The sequence below is a fragment of the Mustela putorius genome, unplaced genomic scaffold (assembly GCF_011764305.1).
Source record: "Mustela putorius furo isolate JIRA1106 unplaced genomic scaffold, ASM1176430v1.1 tig00000382_pilon_pilon_pilon, whole genome shotgun sequence".
Classification (NCBI taxonomy): Eukaryota; Metazoa; Chordata; class Mammalia; order Carnivora; family Mustelidae; genus Mustela; species Mustela putorius.
In genome coordinates, this window is record NW_025421367.1 from 6265547 (window position 1) to 6291824 (window position 26278).

A 26278-nucleotide genomic window follows, 5' to 3' on the forward strand; every position below is an offset into this window, starting at 1 on the left:
CCGCTGTTTCCATGTATCTGTGACCAGACCAGAAGACTATCAAAATGTCAGTTTTGTTTGCTGTTGATGGTAGCTATAAATGCCTCCCTATTAACTGTACCGAAATTTGGTTTGGTTTAGAATAACATGTAAAATAATCATTTTCATTAGAATATTTCTGACTTTTGTTTTGTTTGTTTTTTAGGATATTTATTTATTTATTTGAGGGAGAGAACAGTAGTGGAGGTGAGGGATTGAGGGGGAGGGAGAAGCAGACTCTTTACTGAGCAGGGAGCCCACCATGGGGCTCGATCCCAGAACCCCAAGATTGTGACCTGAGCTGAAGGTAGACGCTTAAGCTATTGAGCCGCCCAGGCACCCTGGAATATTTCTAAGTTTTAATCACATTTTCTGTAGATGCTCTCTTTCTCAAGTGTGAACAAAAAGTGTGGCCTGCCAAAATTCCTAACACACTGGAAAGTCAGTAAATGTGAATTAGCTTAAATGTGTACAAATGGACAGATTGCCTTAAAAGAGTAAGAAAAGAATCAGGGGAAACCTAATCACTTTTTAAAAAAATTACAAATGTTGCCAATTACTAGTTTGGATTCCAAGTTATACTTTTAGTCTATCAGTTATAAAATGAAAATGAGAAGTCATATATTTTGACTAAGGGAAAGGGAAAGCTAGTAATAACCTGACTAGAAAAAGACATTTTATTTTATTTTTATTCTGTTTTTAAAGATTTTTTATTTATTTAATGTTGAGAGAGAGACAGAGATAGTGAGAGAGATAGTAAGAGAGCATGAGCAGGGTGGAGAGGGAGAAGCAGGCTCCCTGCTTAGCAGAGAGCCTGATATGCCACTCGATCCCAGAACCCTGAGATCATGACCTGAGCCAAAGGCAGACACTTGACAATTAAGCCACCCAGGTGCCCTGAAAAAGAGACCTTTTAAAAGAAAATTCAGGGTTATATATTTTGAATTGGCTTGTTTGCTTACCTGCCATTTCCTGTTGGTAGTGGTGAGGAACATAGATGACAAAAACATGTCCTAAGTCAACATGTAGATGACAAAGATGGAGTAGATGAAGATAACACTATAAAATGCAATCATGGGGCACCTGGGTGTCTCAGTGGGTTAAGCGTCTGCCTTCAGCTCAGGTCATGATCCCAGGGTCCTGGGATTGAGTCAGCATCGGGCTCCCTGCTCAGAAGACTATCTGCTTCTCCCTCTCTCTCTCTGCCTGCCACTCCCCCTGTTGTGTGCTCTCTCTGTCAAATAAATAAATAAAACCTTAAAGAAAAAAAACTGAACCATTAAAAAAATAAAATACAGTCATGGGGGGTATACGTAGTGCTATGAAAATAGAAATGTGAAATGTTAGAGTTCCAAATTTTGTAGGTGGGGGTAGGAGGAAAGATGAGGAATTAAAGCATCCGACATGGGCAGACTTTAAACTGAACATCAGAAATACGGAGATGTCGTAACTAGAAGTAATCATAGTGGGAAGAGCAAAGGGTTTTTAAAATATTTAGAGGCAGGAAATGATACTGGATGTGTAGAAAAGGACCAGGTCATGCAAGGGATTGTTCTTTTTTTTTTTTTTTTTGAGTTATTGGTTTTTTATTTGCAAGGGATTGTTGCAAAGTCTCTCTCCTCTCATCACCCTGCTGCCGCATTAGTTCAAGCCCCATCTCTCATATGTCTTTCCGTAATAGTTTCCTAATTACTTTGGCTTTCTTGCTTTTATATCTAACATATCTAGACTACCACCGGCTAATATTCTGAAATCTGGTTCTGTTATTCCTTTGTAACACTTCAGTGTTCTCCAGTGTCAGGGAAATAAAAGTCAGACCAGATTGGGAGACCATATGCATACATAGGTCATCAGACATATGCACGTGGGGATCAGTCAGCTTGTTTTGTTACCTAGGGCAGGTTATGTCAGTCATGAGTTTCAACTGCTTCATGTGTAAAATCAGGATCATACAATAATAGAATATACCTTGTAGGATTGATGGAGAATAGATGAGTAATTAAAATGCTTAGCCTTATGCCTGTTTTATAATTAACATTTATTAAAGATTAGATGTTATTATTGTGGCTTTTCAGGAATTAACAGTTTTGGACTCAGGTTCCTGAAACATACTATACTGTAGAGTTCAACCTCTTATGTATCTTCCAGATGATCTTTCCCCTCTTAATTCCTATACTTTTCCATTCCGTTCCTGCCAGTGTTGATAATTCCCTTTATATTAGCCAGCGTACTGTCATCACTATGCTTAAGAGATTAAATCATAGTCGAACCGACTTGTGTTAGTAGACCGCGGTCTTCTGAAGGGCAGGGGTGCTTTGTCATTGCATGTCCTGTGCCTAGCACACTGCCAGACATACCCTACGCATTCAAAACTTGCTTGATAAGAAACCTAAGAAAGTTAATACAGATTATGCCAGCTCTTGATCTCCAGCGTGGTAAAACTTTTTATTCCAAACTTCACTATGAGAAAATTTGCCAATTATTATAGCATACTTCTTAAGAATACTGGAAGCCTCACCATAACAAGAAGGTGGAATTTTTTGCTTTAGAAATTGTTGAAAATGATACAGAGATGTGTGTGTGTGTGAGTGTGTGTGTGTGTGTGCGCGCGCGTGATGGCTATATCCCTCAAGTATACTTCCAGCCTCAAGAATGTATTTTAAGAATAAAAATCATGGTCAAGCAACTACTAATACATAATGTAGTGCATAATATAGCTCGTGTTTGTTATATAATGCTTATATTAGCTCTGAGACCTAATTGGCATTATATCTGTTTTATAGGAGAGAAAAGTGAGGTCCAGCAAAATTCGTTTGCCTAAATTTATGGTTAAGTGTCTTTTTTCCAGATTGCAAAGTTTATATTCTTTGAAACATTCTGCCTCTTATAAATAAATAGTAAACTTAATAAATAACAAATACATCTCAATCTTTGATTAAAGCAAACTTGTCCAAATGGAAAATGAGTATTTGTCAGCATGGAGTAATTTTTTAAAGATTTTCAGGCATTTAAGAAGTTATTTTGTATGTAATTTTCTGGTTTAAAATTTGTAAGTTAATGATTTAACATCTGGCTTAAAATTTGTGAATTTCCTTAGCTGCACCAGTTACAGTTATATCTGTCTGTCTGCTTATTCACTTATTTATTGGTTTGTTTTCCAGAAAACCGTGGACTGCATGACAACGATGTCAGTGCCTTCCACCCTGGTTAAATGTTTATATCTGTTTTTTGACCTTCCACATGTGCCTGAGGCCGTTGGAGGTGCACAGAATGAGCTACCTGTAGCAGAACGTCGTGGACTACTCCAGAAAGTTTTTGTACAGGTGTGGAAGGTGCTCTTTGTCTGCCCAGCAATACCAGTCTATTTAAAATGAAACAGGTGTACTCCTCAAAGAGATGTTCTGCCTATTCCATTTTCTATAATACTCCATGCTCTCATATATTTTTAAGATTTTATTAATTATTTATTTGAGAGAGAGAGTTAGAAAGCGTGCACAAGTTTGGGGAGAGGCAGAGAGAAAAGAGAAGCAGACTCCCTGCTGAGCAGGAAGCCTGATGTGGGGCTGTGTCCCAGGACCCTGGCTGGGATCATGACCTGAGCCGAAGGCAGACACTTAACCAACTGAACCACTCAGTCACCCCTTCTATGCTCTTTATTATTGACTTTGTCTCATATAATTGCCATATTTCTTGAATCTGAACACTTACTTTGAGGAGTAATGGAGTGAGGCATTAACAAGTTTATTTCTCTGGACAGATTCAAATATTAAGGTATCCTTTGATAAGGCAATGACATCTCTAAAAGGGAATAAGCAAAAAGACTTCTGTTGTCAGTCATATTAAATTTGGGGTAATAGTTTGTTGTTGTTTTTTTTTAAATTTTTTTAAAGGTCTTATTATTTATTTGACAGACAGAGATCACAAGTAGGCAGAGAGGCAGGCAGAGAGAGAGGAGGAAGCAGGCTCCCCACTGAGCAGAGAGCCCGACAAGGGCCTCGACCCCAGGACCCTGGGATCATGACCCAAGCCGAAGGCAGAGGCTTTAACCCACTGAGCCACCCAGGTGCCCTTGGGGTAACAGTTCTTAAAATATGAGAAATTCTGTTTGTTGCTCTAAATATAGGAAATTCCTAGCCTATAAATATTTCACTTGTTAAAGCCTGTTTATTTTAGTGGCTGCCACCATCTCCTCTGCTCTCTGCTTTTAAAGTTCTTCTTTACTGCTGTTGCTGCTTTTCCTTTAATAGCATTAGCAGTTAACCAGGGTTTAGTAGACCTTTGTTAGTTTGTCTGGCCATCATTTTGATATCCTTCCTTGGGAGAAAATTTTCAAAACAGAGTACACAAATGTGGAATACAGTCTATCTATGGGATTAATACAGTGTTCAGAAAAACCACATTGACACAAGAGGACAGGTACTGTGTCATTTCACTTCTGTGAATCAAAGTGGTCAAACTCTTAGCAAGTAGGACAGTGATTCCCAAGTGCCAGAGGGTAAGGAACAAAGGGTTGTTGTTTAGTGGGTGTAGAGTTTCAGTTTTGCAGGATGAAAATGTGCTAGAGAGCTGTTGTACAGTAACGTGCATGAAATGAACACTATACTTAAAAATGATTAAGATGGTATATTTTGTGTTACATGTTTCACCTCAATTAAAAAAAAATAAAAACAAACGACACCTGTTTGAATTCAGTTCTCTGCAATTACATAATTTAAGATGCACATTTCTCACCTCTGAAGTCAGGAAAATGATACCTACCTAAAGGGTTTTTGTGAGGATTAAGTGAAATAAAACGCAAAGCGATGGTTTGTGTGTGGTAGACATGAACTAAAAGACCCTTTGATTGCTGCTCTTTCCACCACCAGGGCCACCTCCCTCAGAGTAGCTGAGAGGACAGTGGATCTGCAGTGGGTAAGGTGGAGCTGGATATGTGGTAGTGGGGTCTTTGATGAAGAGCTTTGTGGAGGGGTGAGCAATGAAGGGACAAGAGAGAGGGAGACTAAGGCGGTCTTAGAAAGGAAAAGACACAGTGCACCTGGGTGGCTCAGTTGTTTAAGCATCTGCCTTCAGGTCAGGTCATGATCCCAGGGTCCTGGGCTTGAGCTCCAGGTCAGTCTCCCTGCTCAGCAGGAAGCCTGCTTTTCCCACCCCAGCTCATGCACACATGTGTGCACTCACTCTCTCTCAAATAAATAAAATCTTAAAAAACAACAAAAAAAGGAAAAGAAAAGATTATCAATAAAGTACTAATTCAACAAATATTTATTGAACACTGGATTTCTTAGATACTTTTTGCTAGTATTTAGGTAAATCTATTATCTCATATCATTTGGAAGGCATCCCATGACTTCAGAGGTTTTGTTTTTCCACAAAATGATGATGAAAGCAAATGGCAGAAGTAGGATTAGAAGTTATGTTTATCTGAGTCCTGAATTAGATTGGATGAGAAAAGCAATGGGAATAAACAAAGGAGTAAATCCCATAGGAATTAAAGCTGCTTAAAGACATCGCTAATGAATGTAGTGGGTTAGTCTTTGCTTATAGGCTAGTAACCCTATTTCAATAAAGCTCTTCTAAAGAACTAATTAATACCTTTGGCAATAAACGGAGGCTGAATTTTGTGTTTTTAATGCTAATTAAGTATAGCAAAGATTTCTTCTAAAACTTAAAAAAATGTTTTCTGTATCTGAAGGCCGTGGGTGTTTCCAAATGAATGTGAGATTCATTTCAGCATATTGGAACCATTGAATGTTAAGGCCAAAAGGAACTTCAACAAGAATTTGGATGAAACTCTCCGTTTAAAGTTACAGAAGCTAATAGCTGAGGCTGTAGTCCACAGCAGTTGTATGGCAGGGATGGGGTCCTGGCTCTTCCCACCTTCTAATCCAATGCTCCTTTAGCACCACTTCCTTATTTCATTTTCTCCTCACAGGACACTGTGGTCGCCACTTTGTCTAGAATGCCAGTAGGGACAGACTTACCAAATGTTTTCAGAACACATACTGTTTATGATACATGAAATCCGTATGTTTATGTTATGTGATAGTTGGTTTCCTGGGTCCTTAGCATTGGTACTGGTTGATGTAAGCATTCACTGTGTTGTTTTGTTTGTTTTGTGGTTTTTTTGTAGTTGTGTTGATTTGGCCAGTTATTTTCTGCCACACTTGGCTAGAGTTAATAACAGAGTCCCTACAAATAGAAATGGTTAGTATATAGGAGAAGATGAATGAGATATAGACTGGTTTTCTATTCTATAAAATGAAAGGATTACATGAGATTATTTCTGAGAATCCTTTTGCCTTTAAAGATTAAGAGCTAGTTATTTTAAAAATCAACAAATTTAAGGAATTAAATCCAGTTCATTTTTGAGAAGAAAGATTTGTTTTGGAGAAAGTATTTTATTTTCAAGTTTGTTTTTATGTTACAAATTAGAGAAATGACATACTTCTCTAATCACATAAGGTAGTGTGAGAACCAGTGAAAAGTATATTCAGTGATGTACTTTTTTGAAGGTAGATAAATTTTGTTGCAGTTGATGATCTTTTTTTCATTTTATTTTTTGGGTTACATTTGACATGTATGGGGAAAGTTAATAACCTATTACAGATATTAAATCAGTATCCAGCAATTTCTCCAGGCATTTTTGTGTGTGTCAGGGGGAATGCCTTATTTTGTAAATACCTTATTTCTCTGTATTCTTGGTCATTTATTCCCCCTTTCCTCCTATTTGGCAACTATGAATTAGAAAGCCCTTCTATTTAAGTAAACTTTTGCATTGAAGGAAATAGGAGAAATAAAAACCTAACTTTCTCAGACAAAACATATTTTAAATACTTTTTGTATATTTAGCAGTTTCCTCACAGATGCTAAAATACTCAAATTTCATGAAGCACATTTCTTTGAAGAGAATAAAATTTACATAAATTATAGTTACTTTATTCATTATGATAGATATTTTTGAATATTTAGAAAAGAAATTTTAGCAAGGAGAAGAAAAGTTAACTTCTGATGCTGAGACAAGATAAGCAGGAAAAAAATCCATTGAAGGTAAAAACCATAGCTGAATTCTAAAAGTAGTGGCTCTTAGTGCTTTGAGTACTAGTGTAATGTGTATTCTGCAAATCATAATTAAGGAATAAATTCTCATTCCAAAGTTTAAGAAGTTTTGAATCTTCTTTGAAAGCCAAGCCTTAGAAGATTTTTGGCTACTAGAGATAGTTGAAAGATGATTCAGAATTAAGATGATTTTGTTATTGTAATATCTCCTTCTACCTGTATAGAAATTGGAACAATTTAAAATAGTTTTCAAGACCTGTTTTTACTTTCTCACCTCCCTAAAACTGTCCTTTTTAGAGAAGAAAATTGTATCTCACCTATGACAATCTATGAATTAAAGAACCAAATTAGAAAACCAAAATGTTGACCTTGAAAGTTACTGTTGATTTATTCCATTTCAGAGTCAGTATACAAAAATACCACAGAGAAGACAGGATAGTAAACAGAGTTGGGGTTTTTTGTTTTTGTTTTTTTGGTGGGTTTTTTTGTGTTTTGTTTTGTTTTTTGTTTTTTGGGGTTTTTTTTGGTTAATTTTAAATAAGCTGATAAAAGTAGGTCTGGCTTACTATCTTAGTATAACACACGTCTAATTATAGGTTGTTTTTTTTAACATTGCCTGAGTTAAAGCACCCATCATTGTGGCTTTAATGATATCACTTAATACTAACCCTGAACTTTCAGAGTTTTTAATAATCAGATCTAGCCCTCTTCTGGCTCCTCCTTTACCCAACCACTCATTTATTTAAATACACATTTGTTTTGTTTCTTTAGATCTTAGTGAAACTCTGCAGTTTTGTTTCTCCGGCGGAGGAACTGGCTCAAAAAGATGATCTCCAGCTTTTATTCAGTGCAATAACCTCTTGGTGCCCTCCCTACAACCTGCCTTGGAGGAAGAGTGCTGGAGAAGTCCTTATGACCATATCCCGTCATGGTCTTAGTGTCAATGTAGTGAAGTATATTCATGGTGAATATTTCTTTATGTTCATTTTCAGCACCCTAAGTTTCTTTCATTTTTCTCTTCTTCATGTGATGACAGACTGCTTTTTATCTCTCAGTTTTCTAAAGATTCTATTTCAAATTAAAAATGGTCTTTGCCAGGAGAAAAAAAAATTTATTTCTGAGACATTTCTAATGTAAGAAATTTTTGTATGTTCTAAACAATGGATATCTACAAGAGTTGAAATAATTTCATTGTTTATAAATGTTTAATCAGAATGTCAGTTTGGTATCGTAGCCTATTCTTCCCTACTCTTTTCCTGAGGGGGGGGGGGGAAAGTTTTTTTGTGATATTATAGTTTAAAGCCTTTCTGAAGATATTTCATTAGTAGATAGGTAAGTATCTGGCCAATGGGGCATAAGTGAAATTAGGTGGATTCCTTATCATTACTAAGGAGAAATTGTGCATTCTGTTTAACTCCTATGTAAGTGTCAATTACCCTTTAAATGTCTTACTAGGAGACAGTGTAGCATCTGAAATAGTTCACTTCTTATATGTTTTTTCCCTGAAAATCTTACAAAATAATTTTTAATACAACTGTTTGTTCACTCACCTAACATCAATCAGTCATTAAATGCTTCTTGCCCACATTCCCATGTTAAATCTTACTAGCTTTTGTTATGTGACATTGGATTTCTTTAGACAAATCAATTTCGTTAAAGATAATAGAAAAAAAATGTTGAGAGTTTGCACTCTATTTCATGGAACAACTAATAAATCACAGTGAGTTATGCTTCATTCAAATCCCATCTCTGTTCTTAAATTTGTTCATGATTCATCAGTCAACCGGATTCTGCTCAAACCCACACTCCTCTGTGCCTTTACTAAGTTATGAGTGTTCCGTGGAAAATTTGCTTTAAGTAAAAGATCAAAAGGGGCCATAAGGACAAATGAGTTCTATTCACACCCTAGTGCCTGCCCAGCTGTATGAGGGCTTCTATAACACATGTCACATCCACCCAGCACCTCTCCATAAGGCTCAGAACACTGCCTGTGCTGGGAAAGCGTCTGGAGGTGACGAGTGTATGACAGCCTGCTTGGGGGTCCAGGCTCAGCATCTCTCTGATGGGGAGACTGGGCTAGGCCTGCAGATGTGCCTGCAGGTGGCTGGGAGAACATCTTTTTGAAAAGCCTTTAATCCCCAAAGTCAGTGAGAAGGTACCACTGTGCTTTAAATGAGTAACATAAGTATAAACATAATTGAAAAAATTTTATTTCCTGAAGTATTTCTGTATCTCATTGGGCCATATTCACTCCGATTTGAGCTTTTAAACTAATGATTGGATTTTTCTTTTTAAACTTAGTAGATAGGTTTTTTGCCCCCCCCCCCCATCCTTTTACTATTCTAACATAAAAGATCAAAAATACTGTTTGGCAGCAAGCAATCATTTTGTTTACTGAAAAACACCTAAGTGTGATGTAAAAACTATAATAATGTCAACTATTTTTCAACATTTTCTGTATTACCCTTTGTTTACTACTTAGTGACAGAGCTTTTCCAGTGAATTTGAGTCTTGTATTTACTTTTAGAATGTGTAATAACATTTATCTTCTAGTATTTTATAGATACATTAAAATTCAGTATTTCATTGAGAATAAAATTTTTTATTTAAGAATAAAAATTTTCTTAAGCAATTGATATAAATAATACGTATTTATTCTTAATTTTTGCAGAAAAAGAATGTTTATCTACGTGTGTTCAGAATATGCAGCAATCGGATGACCTGTCTCCCCTAGAAATTGTTGAAATGTTTGCTGGGCTTTCTTGTTTCCTCAAAGATTCAAGTGATGTTTCCCAAACCCTTTTGGATGATTTTCGAATATGGCAAGGATATAATTTCCTTTGTGATCTCTTGCTTAGGTAAGACCCCACAATTTAAGAATATATTTTAAATGTGTATTCAGTCTTTTCTGTCAATGGAAACAGCAGGGTTTGGGGCTATGGGAAAAAAAAAGGGATTAATCACGTATTCAATGTATACCTTATCCCCTTGGCTTTAATCACTTCTTTTTATTCCTGTCTGCAGGCAGAGTATAAAAAGTGAGTTTAAGCTTGCAAATGCAGGCTACAAACTTGGTGGAATCCATGGTTAGGTGTGGAAGTAAATCTGTTCTTCAGTAGCTGAGAGAAGAGCTAACTGACATCTTTCTAAAGTGTAAAGTCTTCATGCTTAATTATATTTTTGGGATTTCTTACTATACCAGTGGTTTATTAATATAGTTAATAACAAGAATAATTATGTAGATTGAATGAGATCTTACAATGTATGTATAAAACAAAATGTTTCACAAGCCCCCTTTTCCATCCCAAATGTTTCATGCATATCCTGGGAAAATGGCTGGTTGCAAATTTATTAAGAAGAAAATACTCATGTCTCACTAGTTGTTCCTGGCCCATTACTTACTTTTAAATCATTTGATCTGTTCTAAACCAGCACTATTTTGTAAACTCCTTATTTCTAATACCAGTGTAACGTACTTGCGATTACTACTAAGCAACTCCCCAGAATACACTTTGGCGCATATATATATATCTTAATTTACAGAGGAGGATATAGAAGGTGATGAGGTGAGCATTTCATGTAACGGGATGGGGGGTGTTAATTGGTATAATCCTTTGAGCCTGCAGATTGATCACTTACAGTCAAGAGCCTCAAAAATGTTGATACTCTCACCTGTGGTTATTAATCCTAGAAATATAATCCTAAATGTAGACAAAATTAATGCTCCTGTATTCTGATTCCCACTGGCTATCCCACTTCCCTTTCCTCAAATCTGTGGTTGGCTCTTCATGACCATTAAAAGAGTATCTATAGGGATTTTATATTAAAAAGGAGAAGCATTTGTGTCAACATTGCTAAATGGAAAAAACAGGTTATAAAATTCTGTATATGGTGTAAAAATAACTATTATTAAGACCAAACTTTTCACAATTAAAAAAAGGGCAAGTTTATAAACCATATCAGAATATTTTTTTTAAGATTTTATTTATTTGACAGAGATCACAAGTAGGCAGAGAGAGAGGGGAAAGCAGGCTCCCTGCTGAGCAGAGAGCCCAATGTGGGCCTCAATCCCAGGACTCTGGAATCATGACCTGAGCCGAAGGCAGAGGCTTAACCCACTGAGCCACCCAGGTGCCCCAAACCGTATCAGAATATTAACAGGTGTCTGAGTTGTGAGGCTAAACATAACTTTTTCTACTTAAGTGTATTCTTCAGCTTTATTTTAATTAGAATAATTAGTTCTGTTATGGAGGAAGCCCCATTAAATCTTACTCTTTTAAAGAGATAGTTTTGCACCTTTTTTTGTGTTCTTGATAAAACCACAGTCAAAATATAATTCCATAATGACTCCAAATGTTCTTTTAAAGAAATATGGTTCTAAAAAATTACTCTTCAGAACTTTATTTAAATGTATTCTAACGAGAGTACCTGAACTAATTAATGAGATACAGATAAAGACTTAGAACTCTTTCAAAGAAGCTCATTTTTAAAAATTGTTAACAGAAAATGTCTTCGGAAAGAAATGGTTAATAAGATTTTAGGTTGTAAACAGTGAAACTTTATAATCTTTGATTTTTTAAGGATCTTAAGAGGTATTTAATGTAATTCTTTTGTGCTTTATACCAAAGATTAGTGATCAATCTAAATTAATGCTGTTATAAATAAAATCTTAAAAAAATTAAAATAACACTGTTAAATGCAAAATCAGCTGTTATATATGAGGTCTTAGCCTATTACAATTTTTTTTTTCATTATGGTGTCTTACAATGAAATTTGTAGATTTTTTAAAGTATGTCTTTATATAAGGAAAAATTGTACAAAGAAACATCTTGGAGTACTTTATACCTTTACTTACTGCATATGCAAACTGAAAATTTCTCCTTATTAAATTTGAGCATACAACAAAGGAGAAAAAATATTTACCAAATGATACTTTTCCTAGATTGGAACAAGCGAAAGAAGCAGAATCCAAAGATGCCTTGAAAGATCTGGTTAATCTGATAACTTCCCTAACAACGTATGGTGTCAATGAACTAAAACCAGCTGGTATTACCACAGGGGCACCCTTTTTATTGCCTGGTTTTGCAGTACCTCAGCCTGCAGGCAAAGGTGAGTCATTTGTTTTCTTCCTATTCTGAGCCACTCAAAGAAGTAGAGACAATAAATCAGTTTGACTTGGATTGCTCCTTGTTACATGTATAAAGGTGTAATAGGCTATTTTTCATTAGAGTTTATGCTTTATTTATGGTGCACGTTCTTGGGTGACAGACTTACCAGGTCACATGCTTGAAAATGATATATATGATGAAATATATATGATAATACATAACATCAGCCAATGAAATTTACATTTTAGTATTTCATCTTTTTTTTTTTTTTTTTTTTTTAGATTTTATTTATTTATTTGACAGAGAGAGATCACAAGTAGGCAGAGAGGCAGGCAGAGAGAGAGAGAGAGGAGGAAGCAGGCTCCCTGCCGAGCAGAGAGCCCGATGCGGGACTCGATCCCAGGACCCTGAGATCATGACCTGAGCCGAAGGCAGTGGCTTAACCCACTGAGCCACCCAGGCGCCCCTTAGTATTTCATCTTAACATTCAAACAGCCTAGTAATTTAAACATGACCCTTTTTGTATGTTGACAGGCTAATACATTTCCAGTTTATGTGGTTGGAACTTGATTCACACTCTGATCACTTAGCTTATCTCTATATAAGATGTAAATAGAAAGCCTGAGTCACAAATGCTTGTATTTTAAAACTAAACAAATACAGGTACAAAGACTTTTTTTTTTTTTGGTGAGGGAGAGAGATCTTAAGCAGACTCCATACCCAGCACGGAGTCTGCTGAGGGGTTGGATCTCACAACCCCGAGATTGTGACCTGAGTTGAAATTGGATGCTTTACCAACTGAGCCACCAGGTGCCCCACAAAGACTTTATATTATTTATTTCAGATCAGGGAGTAAATTTTGTACAGTTACAATTTCCCAACTTTGACTCCTCATCTAGAGATATTTTATTAAGGGACCTTTTTTAGTTAATAACATTTAGTTACATGAGAGTGCAAGCTAGTTTTACAGTTTAATTTTTTTAACTTCATAATAACCTTTCTAAAAGAACCTGAGCCTGCAGGCCTCTCATGGTTTCTTGACTATGATTGTCACTTACTAAATATTCAATACAGTTACGATATTTGCATGTAAAATTTAACTAGGCAGAAAATATCAACATGTCTGGTTATTTAAATTTCAGAATATGTCATCTTCGTACTTTATAACATAGAAGTCAGCAGTTATAAATTTATTTCTTCAGTGAGAATAAATGGATTTACTAGAAAGCCCTAAGTTTAATTTATTAGGGGAAAATTATATTGAAAACTCATGACTTTGATTGGAGTTGTCAGGTTTCCTGTAGTCAATTGTACTCTCAATGTGCAGTTTTTTAAGTGAGTCTCTGAGCAGTAAGGAGAAATCCAGACATATCTTACTGAGTAGTTCAAGGTTTCACTTTATTAAATATTAAGGAAAAAATAAGAGTCTCACAAAACTGCTAATATATAGACTGTAGCTTGAGTATTCCACAATTAACTGTTTCTTTGAGTTAATTTAAAAATAGCTCACAGCAGGGGTGCCTTGGTGGCTCAGTCATTTAAGCATCTGCCTTCAGCTCAGATCATGATCCCAGGGTCCTGGGCTTGAGTCCCGCCATCAGGCTCCCTGCTTAGCGGGGAGCCTGCTTCTCCCTCTCCGACTTTCCCTGCTGGTGCTCTCTCTCTCAATCAGAGAAAGACAATTATAATATCATCTCTCTGATAGGAGGAATTTAAGAGCCAGGGTAGGGAGTTTGGGGTCTTGGGAAGGAAAAAAATGAAACAAGATGGGATCGGGAGGGAGAAAAACCACAAGAAATTCTTGATCTCAGGAAACAAACAGGGTTGCTGAGGGGTTGGGGGGTAGGGATAGGGTGGTTGGGTTATGGACACTGGGGAGTATATGTACTATGGTGAGTGCTGTGAAATGTGTAAGCCTGATGATTCACAGACCTGTATCCCTGGGGCAAATAATACATTATATGTTAATAAAAATAATGTAAAAAGAATAGCACAACATACATAGGTCACAACATACTTCTTCTTTTAAACTTTATTTGGTTAATTAATCCAATTATGATACTGGCATAATAACTAATTACAATAGCATTATTTTGTAATGAGAGAATTAATGCAGCAAAATTGACCTTCCTCATACATCTTTCTCATGTTGTCTCATCTGTAACAGGGATAATAAATATATAACCTAACACCTTCAGAGGTTACTGGGAGAATCCAGTGGCATGTTGTCTACGAAAGCGAGATTAACTAGAAAGGACAGTGCCCTAAGAGTCAGAATCTGGGTGACTCTTGAGTCATTGAACCTTTCTAAATATCACTGTCTTCTTCAGAAAAATTGATGCAGTATTCTGTAAAATGAATGTATCAAGCTAGATCATTTTGAATTTAGTTTGTAAGTCAAAAAATACCGATTTCCCATGGCTGCTTTGTTAAGGTTATTGTGCAGACTAAAGGAGATAGCTGTGTTACATAAAGAGAATATGGGATTTTTTTTTTTCGTCAGCATTATTGAGGCATCATTTGCATATATTCAAATATGTCCATTTTGAGTGTCGAATTTGATGAGTTTTCATAAATATATATGCTTGTGTAATCACCACTGTAATCATGATATGGAATATTCCCATCCTTCTAAAGATTTACTTATTTCCCTTGCTTTCAATCCCTGCTTCCCTCCCACTTGCCCTGGCAGCCATTGATCTGCTTTGGTTTCACCCTGTGGTTTCACCCTTTCTAGAATTTCATAAATTGGAATCATACAATATGTAGTTCTTTTGTATCTGGTTTCTTTCACTTTTGTAATTCGTCCATGTGATTGCATGTATTTAAAGTTTGTTCCTTTTTTGGAAAGTATTTCATTATGTGGATTTCTTGCACTTTGTTTACCTGTTCATCAATTGATGGCATTTATTTAACTGTCATGACTAATGTTTATATGAATATTTATATGAAACAAGTCTTTGTGGGGATGTTTCATTTCTTTGGGGTATATTCTAAGCGATAGAATTGCTAGGTCATATGTATCTTTAACTTTATGAGAAACTGTCAGACTGTTTTATAAAGTAGCTATCCCATTTGCCCTCGTGTCAGCAGCAGTGTGAGAAAGTTTGCTTTACATCCTCAGCAACACTTGTTTTAGACATTCTAGTGTGTATAGTAGTATCTAGTTGTGTTTTTAATTTGCATTTTTTAAAGGATTTCGAACATCTTTTAATGTGTTTAAGATTTTATTTATTTATTTATTTATTTATTTGACACACAGAGATCACAAGTAGGGAGAGAGGCAGGCAGAGAGAGAATGAGAAGCAGGCTCCCCGCCGAGCGAGAGCCCGACACGGGGCTTGATCCCAGGACCCTGGGATCATGACCTGAGCCGAAGGCAGAGGCTTTAACCCACTGAGCCACCCTTATTTGCCATCTCTCAACTTCGGTTCAGATCTCTGTGCTCAGTGTTTGATAGGATTGTTCTTTTCATTGGGATTTTAAGAGTTCTTTAAATATTCTGGATAAGTCTTTTATAAGATACTTTTTTTTTTAAAGTATGTTCTCCTGTTCTTAACTTGCCTTTTATTCTTAGTAGCATCTTTAGAAGAATGGAAACTTAATTTTGATGAAGTCCAACTTACCATTTTAAAAAATATTTTGCAGATATTAAATCATAATGAAAAAATCCTAGTTAACCAAATTAACTAAGATTTGTGTTTTCTTCTAGGAGTTTCATATTTTGATATTTCTATTAGGGTCCGTGTTACATTTTAAGTTAATTTTTGCACATGGTAGGAAAGAATTTTTTTTCCTTTCAGTATGGCTATCCAAGACCTTTTGTTGAAAAGACCACGTATAACCATACATCTGCGATTCATTTTCACGTCTGCTCCATTGATCAATATGTCCATCCTTAAGGCAATACCATAAGGTTTTGATTACTGTATCTTTTTTTTTAACTGTATCTTTAAAGTAAGTCTTAAAATAGAGTCATATAAGTTATCCAATTTTGTTCTTCCTTTTCAAAATTACTTTGGCCATTCTATATCCTTTGAACTCCACTTAAATTTAATAATCATGTCAACTTTAAAAAAAATGAAAATAAAAGCCTGAGACTGGGAGTTGATTGGGAGTGCAAATGGATATCAACCTGGGGGAGAATTAACATTTTAACAATATTGAATCTTCCAATCCATGTAAGATATATATTATATATTATATATTATATATATATCTTTCCATTTATTTGGATCTTATTTTCTCTAAGCATAGTTTTATAGTTTACATAGTACAAGACTTTCAAATCTTCTGTTAAGTCTATCCTTAAATATTCTTTTTGATACTATTATGAACAGAATTGTTTTCTTAATTTCATTTCAGATTTCTTGTTGCTAGTTTCTAGAAATGCATTTGGTTTTTTTAAAAATACTGACCATTTTTATCTGTGAATTTATTAAGTTTGATTTTTGGTTTTAGTGGGTTTTTTTTCCTTTGCTGTTGTTACATTTCTTTTTAATCTAGTTTTGGATAAGAGCTGATGGATTCTTGTGAAGGAATAGAGATGAGGAAAGCCAAGTGTGACAGTGTTGTGTGTAGCACTGATAGAATGAAGCAGTGATAGTCTGCAGATTTTAACTCTTCGGTTTGGACTGTTTAGGGGTTGGGCTGGCTATATTCTGTTACGTTGACACTGTTTATCTTTTTGTCAGTTATTTCTTCAGGGTACTTTGGGGGAATATTTGCTTTGTTTCACTGGTTTCCCTTTTATCATCTGTGAAAAGCAAATTCCTGTTACTAAGGAATTTTTTACATATTCATTGATTATCTCATTTAAAAGAGGAAACATGAATGTACCTACCTTATATAAACTATACATATAGTTTACCAACCTTATTTTTAGTGCTGATTTTTAAATCAAATAGAATAGTATAGATACATAAAATTTAACGGAAAGGGTAAACTGAGTTATTAATGAAGGTGATAAACTTATCTGTGTATGTTAATGCTTGAGAATGACTAATATTCTTGTACTTTACAGTAAGAACTTTAATAAAAATTTGTATCATCATCAGCAGAAAGCTTTTTCTTTTTCTTTTTTTCTTAAGATTTATTTGCTTATTTTAGAAAGAGAACACGAGCGGAGGGAAAGGAGAGAGGGAGAAAATCTCAAGCAGACTCCTGAATGTGGAGCCCAAAGCAGGGCTCAATCCCAGGACCCTAAGATCATGACCTGAGCCAAAATCAAGAGTTGGACGCTTAACCAACTGAGCCATCCATGTTTACTTTTAATTGTTTGAATGTGTACACATTGTATTTGGTTCGCCTTTTTATGGTGGATAATTTGTTCTTGGGATTGCTTATTAAGATTCCTTATCTTTTGCCAGTACATCACTTCAAATCAAATAATGAAGATAAAACTTGAAAAATTCCAAATTTTCCCATATTACTCTAAGCTTAGCTCATTTTGACTCCTTTCTTTATAGTGAAAACTGATACATTGTCACTTAGTTGAAAGATGCAAAATATAGGTTATAGTTATCCTTTAACTTTATTTGTCATTGTTGGTCACTTGTAGTCAGACTTTAACAATTTGTATGTCCACCAGTCCATCTGAGCTTGGTTTTTGATTTATTACCTGCAGGTAATAAAGAGGAAAGATGTCCTCAAAGAGCAAGCATACTATTAATCTGGAGCTGGAAGTAAAAATATATCTTTGGTATTTGCTACACATAGAAGAAATTTTATGTTATAGATAAACAAAATTGAAATCATTTATACATCAAAGATTTTTAAAAAATCTTTTTATTTTTTTAAAGAATGTCCAAGCCAGGATTTCTGGGCAGTCTTTCTAACTCATTTTTTATTTTTCCTAGTTCTGTGTTTATCTTCTTTCTGATACCCGGCTTATGCTGTAAGGTACTATGCTAATTTCTTGGCACTAGATTAATGTTTTGGTCACTCTGACAAATGTCCTGTACTCCTAGTAGTTATGAACCTGGGGACAGTTCTTAGAACCAGTCACTTGTTTTCAGTTGCTTCAAATACTTTATATGTTAATTTCTTTATAATTATTTTTGCTAATTTGCCTCACAAGAGACAGGTGTACAGATATTTTTTCTCGGTTGGTATGTTTAAAAATCAGATGTTAAAAAAACAGCTGGTAGGTAGCTATAAGTGGCTTTAACAAACATATGTGAAGAAATTGCACTCTTAGCCTGAAAACAAAATGCATTTTCAAATTAAAATTTGTGAAAGTTCTAATGTAGTAATGATAAAGAGACATTGGATCTTAGAGAATTTTCAGCCTCCTACTATTTTCCTGCTTGCATTCTTGCTGTTCCCTGGCCTTTTACTGCTTCAGGCTAAAAGTCTTTTCATGAGAGGTAACTGTTCTTACAGTCAAGGTACATCTTACAGATAAAATAAAAGAAAGAAAGAAAGGAAGGAAGGAAGGAAGGAAGGAAGGAAGGAAGGAAGGAAAAGAGAAGAGAAGAGAAGAAAAGAAAAGAAGAAAAGAAAAAAAAGAAAAGAAAAGAAAAGGAAAAGGAAAAGAAAAAGAAAAAGAAAAAGAAATCCCTGCATATTTCCAAACTCAGAAGGCTGGACTTACATAATATGCTTTATTTTCTGTACAACAGTCTAGTGTTTCAGTATATACTATTCTTGAATTGGAGTATTCATAATGATGCATTATAAGTTTTAACAGTATTGTTTTTAATTAAATGACTGAAGTTGGATGGAGAAAAACAGGACTTTTTGTGAAAACAGAATGTGTTCTTAGTAAACAGTTGAGAAACCTTAACAATTCATGATCTGTTTAAATAGACTAGCTTGCCATGATTAAAATATCATGTAACACCTACTTCTGTTTTCTTGTTTCATTTCAGGTCACAGTGTGAGAAACATCCAAGCCTTTGCAGTGCTTCAGAATGCATTTTTAAAAGCAAAAACCAGCTTCCTTGCCCAGATCATCCTTGATGCCATCACAAATATTTACATGGCTGACAATGCCAATTACTTCATCCTCGAGTCACAGCACACACTGTCACAGTTTGCAGAAAAGATTTCTAAACTCCCGGAAGTACAAAGCAAATACTTTGAGATGCTGGAGTTTGTCGTTTTTAGCTTAAATTACATCCCTTGTAAAGAACTCATTAGTGTTAGCATCCTCTTAAAATCTAGCTCTTCTTACCACTGTAGCATTATTGCAATGAAGACACTTCTTAAGTTTACACGACATGACTACATATTTAAAGATGTGTTCAGGGAGGTGGGCCTTCTGGAGGTCATGGTAAACCTTTTGCACAAATATGCTGCCCTCTTGAAGGATCCAACTCAGGCACTAAATGAACAAGGTAAAGCATTTTTCAGAATTCCACTTTATTTGATAAAGGGGTTTGGGCAGGGTGTTTTGTTCATGTTTTTGCTTTTCATTTGGCTGTTGATTTGAATGACTTAAAAATGGGCGTTATCGTGATACCCTTGTGAATATTTCCCACAATTAACTTGTTCATTCAACCTCTGTTAGGGAATTGGGAAGGAGCAGGGCCCTAGAAATATGTCACTGTGGTGGAAAATAATTTAAGGTAAAAATTGAGGGGAACATTTATGGTCCACATGACTCATTTGTGCTACTTTCTGCTTCTGAGAGGGAATTTCAAAAGCTCCTAGAAACAATTGGGATGTTTAGGTGCTTCAGAATGTTTTTAATTATAGAGAGCAAAAAATAAATCTTTTTAGTGATGTTATATATGTACACATATATTATCACTTAGGTATCTTAAATTTGATATTTTTTATCCTTTCTAATCTGATAAAGGCATAGAGGTATCTGGCATTTAGTATTAAATATGTGAATGAATTAAAACAGTTTGAATAGATAGCACTATTCATAAATGGTGTCTTAAAATCTAACTTTCTCCTGTTAACCTTAGCCTGGATTAGGAAAACTTTTGTAAGAAGAATACTATGTCATTTTCCCTTTTTTTTTTTTTTTTTTTGAGGTTCTGTCTTGATTCTAGTTAGCATACAGTGTCATATTAGATTCAGTTGTACAGTGATCCATCAGTTCCATACGTCATCCAGTGCTGGCATTTTCCTTCTTCCTGTTTGTTAGACAACTGTAACTTTCTAGCCACCCCAAAATAAAATCTTTAAACACTGATTTTGACCTTACTTTTGGGAGTGTATCATTTTTACAGATTGTATTATATAATTTGTATTAATGGTAAAAGTGAATATGAAAGAAATAGTTAAATTATTAAAACCAAATCAAGAGAAAAAAATAAGCTTACAACTTTTGTGATTTGAACCTTTGGTCCTTTTTCTTAGGGGACTCAAGAAACAATAGTTCAGTTGAAGACCAAAAACACCTGGCTTTGTTGGTTATGGAGACCTTAACAGTGCTGCTTCAAGGATCCCACACAAATGCAGGTGACTAGACAAACTTCTAGCACATGCCTCGGGGGAGTGGGGAGTATTCTCTCTGGTTTTGTCTTCTCTAATGACTCTTGCTTATGAAAAATTCCTATCACTTATAAGAAAAACTGTTGATTCAGTGATAGTACCATCATATCCAGAAATACAATGCTTTTGACCTTTTTAAATTTATTGGCAAAATATGTAACATTGTCATTACTATTTCACAATATGTTCTTATATTTTATTGCCTTTTAAAAAAATACAATACCTTGTTTTTAAAGTAGTCTTTTCTAAAGTAGTCGTTAAAGTATCATTTTTTTAATTTACATAACACAAATGACTTTGTTTAAATGTTTTCCAAAATATCTGCTTCCTATAGTGATTTTCTTAATTTTTAGTAATTCATGTTAGAGTATTATAATGTTACAACTTTAAAGAAGTATTGAAAAATGATTCTGTAGTAAAATTTGCCTCTCCCAGGTAAACTGGATTCCTTAAATCTTTATCTTTGGTCTCAACTTTTCTTCAGTCTTTTTCTGTCATGAACAGTCCATTTGTATTTGTAAAATATCACTCTTGCTCTTAAAAAAGAGCACTTAAACCTCTCAGGCAACAATGTCAGCACAGTTTAAGAAGAATAAGTATTGGGGAGATGAATTGAGATGAGTAGGCTGGGCTCAGGTCATACAGAGCCTTTCAGGCCATGCCAAGGAACATGAATTGTATTTTAAGTGTTACGGGACGCCACAGATGGATGAAGGAATGAATGAACAAGAAAATGAACTAATGAACAAACCCATTGCCCATTTGCCAGAATGCAAAGGAACTCAGTATTCACATATTTAAAATATATTTTGTGTCCCACCATGCTGGGTGTTCAAGACACAAAGATACAAAGAGACAAAGATAAGTTAGTGGAAATGAGATTATGCATTATACCATAGATGAAATGTTAATATCATACACATTAAACTTCACCACACTTATTATTTAAATACTTTACTAAATTCATTCAACTCTGTCTTGGAATTAGTCAAAACTGTACTTAAGTAATGATATATAATTACATGTTTACATCCTTTTCTATCAGGTCATAATTTCTTTAGGACAAGAATTATCTTTGTGTCTTAACTTAGATAAAAGGATAAGGATGTACTATCAAAGATTTATTTGGCAGATTATTTTTTGATGACATGACCTAGTGCTACACAGGAGGGACTGAACAGTTCTGTTGGAGGAGAGTAGAGATCTTACCCCATGTAACTAAAAGTCACTTAACCCATCTCCCAGAGTGCCAGACATTTTCAACAAGCTCTTAATGACTATCTTTCCTTGTTAAGAAAGGTATTACTTAGCTATGTGATCTGGGGCACTTAGTGCTTTGCTCATAGTAAGTGTTCAGAAAATATTAGCTATGGTGATTATGTAATGGGCACTCACTGGTCACCTGGAAGTAAATACACATGGCTCTCATGTGCTAAATCTTAGCATGTGACTTACATTCACTTCAGGGCCATGTAATTCTTACAAAGTTTGCAAATAGAAAGTCATTAAATAGGATAGTGGCCACTACAACAAAATACACAAACATCTTTTCACTTAGGAGTCATTTACTGAAATACAGACTAGAAGGAAATCCCAAGTTTAATGGGGGGCCGAACATACAGATAAATAATACTAAACTGCTTGATATAAATTACTAGAATAGTGGCATATACAAGTTGCTTTAAGCTGTTAGAGTACCTTTAAACTGAGCTATGTAGGTGTCACTCCTGCTCTGTCATTTGCTAGCTGTGTGACCTTGACCATGTTATCCAAATTCTGTATATCTCATTTCCTCATCTGTATCGTAGGGGATGAAGATTAAATAAACCAATCTACAAAAGTCTTTGGTACAATGACTGATGCCTTTTGTTACAGAATTTGTGGGGGGGTTTTGGTTCATGTGCTCTACTCCACCAAAAAGTTTGGTTCCTTGTAATTTTTCTCCTTAAAGAATCACTTATTCCATTCCTTTCTTGCAAATACTTGGGGTGCCTTGTTCAGTTTAATTTTTACATAATTTGATTTCCAGTATTGTTCAGCTTAAAGCCTTTACATAAAAATATTGAGTCCCTTCTGTATCTACTTGTGAAATATCTGAATCTTCTCGATTTGGAGAATTTACTTCTTTGCTGACCTCCCATAGTGTAGTTGTGTGTGGTCATTTAAAAGGTGAAATGGCTGGGTGGGTTTTATTTGCAGTCTTTTGCGTTACTCTTCCTACAAAAAGATCAAATTTTAATCCATCTCACGTGTCTTAGAAGGTTTTAAGTTAGCCCATGTTGTTCTTTCTCTGTCAGGAATTTTCCGAGAATTTGGAGGAGCAAGATGTGCGCATAATATAGTGAAGTACCCACAGTGCCGGCAGCATGCCCTGATGATCATCCAGCAGCTGGTGCTCTCTCCAAATGGGGAGGATGACATGGGCACTCTCCTGGGCTTAATGCATTCAGCCCCACCAACAGAATTGCAGTTGAAGACTGATATTTTAAGGGTAATTTAATAAGTGTCTTGTTATTGCTCTCTTACCGTTAAAATTTGTGGTTATTTCTCAGTAACTTACCATGATCATAAACTATTCTTGCAGTTTTTCTTCAAGTCTAAAATGATATGAAAATCTGAATAGTAAGAGAAAAGCTCATGTCTTTTCTGGGCTCTGAGGCCCTCAGGTCACCATCTCCTTCCCCTCTGATACCCTCTCATTGCATCCTCACCCCAGTCTTGGCACTGACATCACAACAAGTAGAGCTGCCTTCTAGAATCATAGCTTTCTTTTATTAACTTTTGCTTTGTGCAGTGACTTTCTCAACAATGAATAATTTTTATTCTTTACACTATTGTTTTATTTCATCCTGTTTTGATTGAGTATAAAAACAATTTTGAATACTCATTTTAAAATGCAGTCTTCCCACAACTTATCTCACAGACAAGAAAAATCTATAAGCGTATCAATATTGGAGAATATTTGTAAATTTGAAGGGATTGTTCAGAAAAAAAAAAAAACAAGTACCTTCCAAAGATGTTAAGATGGCCACATTTTTTTAGCATACAGTTTCCTTCTTTCTTGGTACCTTTAATGGATTTGTAAAACATCAATAAATAAAGCCAATAGAGGGTAATGAGCTGACTCCTAATACTAAGGCAATGTTCTGCAAATGTTAATAAGTGACTCTGAGACTGCAGGAAGGTAGGAGGGAGGGTCCCCTGTGTTGTACTTACTAATTTCCATGGTGTAAATACTGCCACTGTGACCTGTTTCCGGCCGCCAAAGCGTTACTGAATGTGGATTGGGAAGAGATGAACATAGCGCCCCCTTATGTAGTATCTTAAGAGTATAGGGAATAGTAAAATTCAGAAAATAACTAGGAAGTGATAAGCTTTGAGCATTTACTACGTTTGTTTTTAAAATAACTTATTTAGTTGCAAATTTATAGAACAATTTTTAATCACGCCTGTGTTTTAATAAGGCACATAAAATTTCAAAAATACAACAGTTGGCTCTCAAGAGCCAGTATGAGCTGGCTCCAGCACTGCATTGCTTTGAGAGCATGAAGGAGGGTGGGGGGGCAGTGAGGAGGATTGGAGACCTCAATTTAAGTTTCCATTCTTGCTGCTTCCAGAACTGCTTCTTGAGGTGTCTGTTCAGCTGACAAAACCACAGACCTGTGTAATTTAATTTATAATTATTTTTGCCGAAACCCAAAATTCCATATACGATATTTTATAATTCCCCAGATGCACAAATTTGAATTGTATGCATTATGTTTATGCAAAGTATGCAGCTAATGTATAGCTGTTGGGGATGCCTGGGTGGCTCATTGGGTTAAGTGTCTGTCTTCAGCTCAGGTCATGATCCCAGGGTCCTGGGATCTAGTTGCGCGCTGGACTTCTTGCTCAGCAGAGAGCCTGCTTCTCCCTCTGCCAGCCGCTCCCCCTGCTTGTGTTCTCTCTTTCACAAATCAAAATATTAAAGATATATATATATATATATATATATGTGTGTGTGTGTGTGTGTGTGTACATACATATATATATGTATCTGATGATTTTGTCTAATTAAGCACCTACCATCAATATCGCATTGTAACTTTGGTATCTGCTACTGATCATTAATTATTGATTGAAGCAACATATTCAGTTATTTCACAGTATTGAAAGTTTTCAGATACTGAGCGGATGATATGATGATGTCAGAGTGCCAGGACAGTTCCAGTTGGAAGGTAGTAGGAGGGGAACTTACCCAGATCTATGCAATTCAGATGATTAGAAAAACAGTGCTTATCAAATCTGAGTCTAACCCTTATACTAACTCCAACCTGCAATATGGTTTTCTGCATATTACTTTGACTCTGAACTCACCCATCCTCCTATATAAAATAATACTTGTCCTGTTTTTCCCAGTGTGTTTTTGTTTTTTAAGATTTTATTTCTTTGTTTGAGAGGGAGAGAACTTAAGAGAGGGAGCATGAAAGGGGAGAAGTCAGAGAGAGAAGCAAATTCCCCACTGAGCAGGGAGCCGGATGCCTGACTTGATCCCAGGACTCCAAGATCATGACCTGAGCAGAAGGCAGTTGCTTCACCAACTAAGCCACCCATGCGCCCCTCCCCTGTGTGTTTTTAAAGATGAGGATGGTCATGGGCTTATGTCGGGCATTTTGCTAATAGCTTTACTTGTACTTCCCGTGGAGAAAGTTATCATTATTGCTTCGATTTTACACAACCGAAAACTCAAGACACAGGGAGGTTAGGTAGCTGACCATGGTAAAACATTTTGTAACATTGAGGTCAGAATTTCAACCCAAGCATTCTGACTCAAGTCCTTGCATTTAATTTCCAGGCTAGATGATAAAATGTTTAAAAAGGAAAAAAAAAGTTGATATTGCAAGTACAGTTAATTAAATTTGACAAGATAGAGAAACTGTACTGTCAAATCCTGGTAAAATAGAAATTTATTGGCAGAATAATGGAAGGAATGCATTGTATTTTAGATTTTTGTATATATCTACAGATTACATACTTCCTTTTAAAATAATTAAGGCATTGGTACATATCTTAATTTCTAAAGCAGCGTATTTCAAAAGGACAGTTATATATATTAATATTTAGCCTTTCCCTTCAAATATCATTAGAAATGTGAGATATCTTAATAAAATGGTCTTTAAATGTAATGATTGGGAACATTATAAATGATGTCTTAAGTAATATTAGAATACCCATGGTGTTCCAGTGTCTGAAACAGAGAAAAGGAGCCCTTGTGTCAACAAACAGATTTCAGATTGTCGCTTGGGCCAGTAGTGTCATAGTGAAATGCATGAGTGGGGGCATCATTGTGTTTGGGTTTATATCCTCCCCTTGCCATTGTGTAAGCCGTACAATCTTAGGCAAGTTAATTAACCACATTGAACCACATTTAAGCACCATGTATGAAGTGGGGACAATAATGGTGCATAACATGTAGGTTTAAGGAGAGGTTTAAATACGCTAGCACACAACTTGAAGAAGTGCCTTATACAGCTAATTTTGTAATGTGATTTTTAATTATAAACTTAAGTTAAAAGCATGACAGTTCAGAAAGTAAGTAATAGTTCTACAAGATTGTTTTACTTGTTTCCTTCAGGTTTTATTTCATAGTACTTACAGCTATTCTG

At 35.4% G+C, this 26278-nt stretch overlaps 1 protein-coding gene across 5 annotated transcripts in view; it reads left to right on the plus strand.

Annotated features, from left to right (window-relative positions):
* WDFY3 (WD repeat and FYVE domain containing 3) overlaps window positions 1-26278 on the plus strand; it is a 182621-nt gene that overhangs the window by 23794 nt on the left and 132549 nt on the right. For all 5 annotated transcript variants that reach the window (XM_004779357.3, XM_004779359.3, XM_045079408.1 and 2 more), the window contains 7 exons: window positions 3180-3341; window positions 7846-8038; window positions 9746-9932; window positions 12017-12183; window positions 19055-19522; window positions 20499-20600; window positions 22931-23124. In XM_004779357.3, coding sequence (XP_004779414.2) covers window positions 3180-3341; window positions 7846-8038; window positions 9746-9932; window positions 12017-12183; window positions 19055-19522; window positions 20499-20600; window positions 22931-23124 — 1473 coding nt within the window. The remainder of the gene's footprint in view (window positions 1-3179; window positions 3342-7845; window positions 8039-9745; window positions 9933-12016; window positions 12184-19054; window positions 19523-20498; window positions 20601-22930; window positions 23125-26278) is intronic.